The sequence below is a fragment of the Priapulus caudatus genome, unplaced genomic scaffold (genome assembly GCF_000485595.1).
Source record: "Priapulus caudatus unplaced genomic scaffold, Priapulus_caudatus-5.0.1 Scaffold397, whole genome shotgun sequence".
NCBI classification, from domain to species: domain Eukaryota; kingdom Metazoa; phylum Priapulida; class Priapulimorpha; order Priapulimorphida; family Priapulidae; genus Priapulus; species Priapulus caudatus.
Genome location: NW_014577458.1, coordinates 156176 through 160365, shown reverse-complemented (window position 1 = coordinate 160365; position 4190 = coordinate 156176). Strand labels below are relative to the sequence as shown.

Genomic DNA, 4190 nt, shown 5'->3' with positions numbered 1-4190 from the left:
ACAGTAAAAGAAGGCGTGAACGACAGTAGGCATGAACGACAGTAAAAGAAGGCGTGAACGACAGTAGGCATGAACAACAGTAAAAGAAGGCGTGAACGACAGTAAATCTTTTCATTAGTAACATGTAGAGCGAGAATAGTGTAGACGTATAAGAAAAATAATAAATATATAACTAGAGCACTCGGAGAGCACAGACCTCCGCCAAGGCAGCTCAATTCTGTGACTGTGAAAATTTTTATTAATTAATTAATTAAATAATTAATTGGATCCGGATGACGACCAAAATGTAATCAATTCTAAGTTACCCGATTTCTAACGTATCCTGAAAATTTTATTAATTTATTAATTTATTAATTTATTAATTGGATCCGGATCACCACCAATATGTAATCAATTCTAAGTTACCCCATTTCTGACCTATCCTGAAAATGTTATTAATTAATTAATTGGATCGGATCACCACCAAAATCTAATCAGTTCTAAGTTAGCCCATTTCTGACCTATCCTGAAAAGTTTATGACAATCGGTTCATAACTTTTTCAGTTAGGCTGTACACAAAGAAACCCACAAACCAACAAACGCACGCCGATGAAAACATAACCTCCTGCCAACCCCTTGGCGGAGTTAATAAAAACTTCCGTGGCCGGAGTAAGTTTATACCCACAATTATGACGAATATTTCATATAACCCGATATGGAACCGATATTTTTTCTCCTGTGCGCGCGCGCGTGTCTATAACGTGGGCGGCAGAATTCCTGGATATCTTCATAAAACTGGTTCTGGAAATTGCAAATTAGTAAGAATAATTTGAACATTATGTTTTGCATCGATGTGTATGCGCGCGTACATGTGTGCGCGTGCGTGCGCTCATGTGTGTATGCGCGCGTACATGTGTGCGCGTGCGTTCGCTCATGTGTGTATGCGCGCGTACATGTGTGCGCGTACGTGCGTTTATGTGTGTATGCACGCGATATGTGTGCGCGTGCGTGCGCTCATGTGTGTATGCGCGCATACATGTGTGCGCGTGCGTTTGTGTGTGCGAGTGCACGCGCGCGCGTGTGCGTATGTGTGTACGTGTGCGTGCGTGTACGCGTGTGTGTTTGTTGTTGCATCAATATTCCTGATCATCAGATATGCTTCCGCGTGTTATTTCAGCACGGGGTCATTCTGACGGGCGATGAAGACTTCATCATTGAACCACTACGTGACGCCAGCCAGCATTTTGATGCTAACGCCTCACGCGATGAAGATGGCCAGCCACACATCATCTACAAACGATCATCCCTGCAGTCGCATCGCCACCGCAAACACGGCCACTGCGGCGTCAAAGGCACGTATAAGACTCCCTCGTTCACGTATGAAGGCGAGGACGATACGTCAAGATGAGGATTGCAGTTGGGATAAAGATTTAGAATGCGATTAAAATTACGATTAAAATTAGGATTAAGGTTCAGGTTAAGGTTAAGATTCAGATTCAGATAAGGATTATGATTAATATCAAGATTAAGATCCCGATAAGATTAAGATCAAGAATGAAATATTTAATTAATTCATTAATTTCATTAATTCATTAATTAAATCATTTGTTTCGTTGACAGATGCTTCCCGTCATCATCATCACAAGCTAAAGACGTCGCTATCCGCTAAGCCAACGACACGTCGGCAGCGAGCGGTAGGACGTCGGCGGAGGCGGCGGAAGCGGTCGGTGAGTCGGGAATATTTCGTGGAGACGCTAGTCGTCGTCGACAAGCGGATGGTGGGTTACCATGGCAACCAGGAGATCGAGCCTTACGTACTGACCGTGATGAACATCGTAAGTAAAGACGCCACGCTCATCGTGCCGTGTCTTATCGTATCGTAACGTATCGCAGAGTACCGTGTCGTATCGGATTGCATCGTAACGTATCGTATCGTGTCGTATCGTATCGTATCGTACTTAAAACCGAGAAAACGTCTAGCTATACTTAAAACCGAGAAGACGTCTAGCTATACTTAAAACCGAGAAGACGTCTAGCATATACTTAAAACCGAGAAACTGTCTAGCTATCCTTAAAACCGAGAGGACCTAGCTATAACTTAAAACCGAGAAGAACGTCTAGCTATACTTTAAACGACGAGCAAGACGTCTACGCTATACTTAAAACCAGGAGACGAACGTCTAGCTTATACTAAACGCGAGACACGTCTAGCTATACTAAGAAACCGAGAGGACGTCTAGGTCTATACTTAAAACCGAGAAGGACGTCTAGCTATACTTAAAAACCGAGAAGCATCGTCTAAGCTTATACTTAAAACCCGAGAAGTACGTCATAACTTATACCATTAAAAACCGAAGAAAGCGACGTACTAAGCTATAGCTTAAATACGCGAGAAACGCTAGCTATACTTAAAACCGAGAGGACGTCTAGCTATATCTTAAAATCCGAGAAGACGTCTATCTAATACTTATATATATTCTTCTATATATACTCTTAGCTATACTTAACCGAGAAAGAACGTCCTAGCTATACTTAAAAACCGAGAGGATGTCTAAGCTATACTTAAACCTAGAAGACGTCTAGCTTATATACTTAAAACCGAAGCGACGTCTAGGAACTATACTAAAACCGAGACGACGTCTATATCTTAAAACCGGAGAAGACGTCTAAGCTATACTAAAACCTGCGCAGAAGCACTCCTAGGCTATACTTTAAAACCGAAGAAGACAGTCTAGCTATTAACCTTAAAACGCGAGAAGACGTCTAGCATTACTAAATACCAGAGAAGACGTCTAGCTATACTTAAAAAGCCGAAGAAAGAGCGATACGTCTAAGGGCGTGATACCTTAAGAACGCGAGAGGACGTCATAGCTATACTTAATAACCGAGAACACGTCTAGCTACTACTAAATAAAACCCAAAGAACGCTCTATGCTATACTTAAAACCGAGAATACGTCTAGCTATGACTTAAAACCGAGAAGACGTCTAGCTATACTTTAAAACCTGAAGAGACGTCTAGCTATACTTAACCGAGAAGACGTACTAGCTTATACTTAAAACCGAGAATACGCTAAGCTATAAGCTTAAACCAGAGAGACGTCCTAGCTATACTTAAACCAGAGGATGTCTAGCTATATCTTAAAAACCTAGGAAGACGTCTAGCTATACTTAAAAGCGCGAGAAGACGTCTAGCTATACTTAAAACCGAGAAGACGTCCTAGCTATAACTCAAAACGAAGAAAGACTCAGGCATAATACTTAATAAACCGAGAAGAGCGTCAGCTATACCTTAAAACCCGAGAAGACGTCTACTATAGCTTAAAAGAACACGAGAAGACGTTCAGCTATACTTAACGACTCGAGAAGACGTCTAGCTATACTTAAAACCGAGAAGACGTCTAGCTATACTTAAAACCGAGAAGACGTCTAGCTATACTTAAAACCGAGAAGACGTCTAGCTATACTTAAAACCGAGAGGAAAGCGAGAGTAAAAACGCAATGCGGGATCGCTGAAAGTGACGAGATAAAAACGCGTGCCATTCTCGCGCGAGAGAAAAACGTAAAGAACAGAAAACCAGCGCGGCTGGGCGCGTGATACACCGCTAGCACACTAATCGGCGTCTGCTCTTTGATATGGTGCAAATCCGCGCGATTTTGCGGCAAACCGCCACGAACAATGTACGCATGCTTATTTTATGCACGTATTTACGTGTACGTGTTAAACTCGAACGCGTTAAATATTTTAGCAATGGTTTTCTTACACGCGCTCAGCGGGCGCTAGTCACTCATGCGCACGTTTTTCGAGTTGCGCAATGCAACTATTTGGGTGGTCGCTCCACGTCCAGTATCTCACGTAAAACCACTTTTGCGGTCGTTTTTACCGAGCATAGCAAAGGCGTGAACGACGGTAGGCATGAACGACAGTAAAAGAAGGCGTGAACGACAGTGAGAAGGCGTGAACAACAGTAGGCGTGAACGACAGTAAAAGAAGGCGTGAACGACAGTGAGAAGGCGTGAACAACAGTAGGCGTGAACGACAGTAAAAGAAGGCGTAAACGACGGTAAAAGAAGGCGTGAACGACGGTAGGCGTGAACGACAGTAAAAGAAGGCGTGAACGACAGTAGGCGTGAACGACAGTAAAAGAAGGCGTGAACGACAGTAGGCGTGAACGACAGTAAAAGAAGGCGTGAACGACAGTAAAAGAAGGC

The 4190-nt window shown here is 43.0% G+C and overlaps 1 protein-coding gene across 1 annotated transcript in view; it reads left to right on the top strand.

Moving 5' to 3' along the window:
- LOC106809933 (A disintegrin and metalloproteinase with thrombospondin motifs 6-like) overlaps window positions 1-4190 on the top strand; it is a 54961-nt gene that overhangs the window by 22945 nt on the left and 27826 nt on the right. The window contains exons 2-3 of the mRNA XM_014813171.1: window positions 1157-1331; window positions 1600-1814. Coding sequence (XP_014668657.1) covers window positions 1157-1331; window positions 1600-1814 — 390 coding nt within the window. The remainder of the gene's footprint in view (window positions 1-1156; window positions 1332-1599; window positions 1815-4190) is intronic.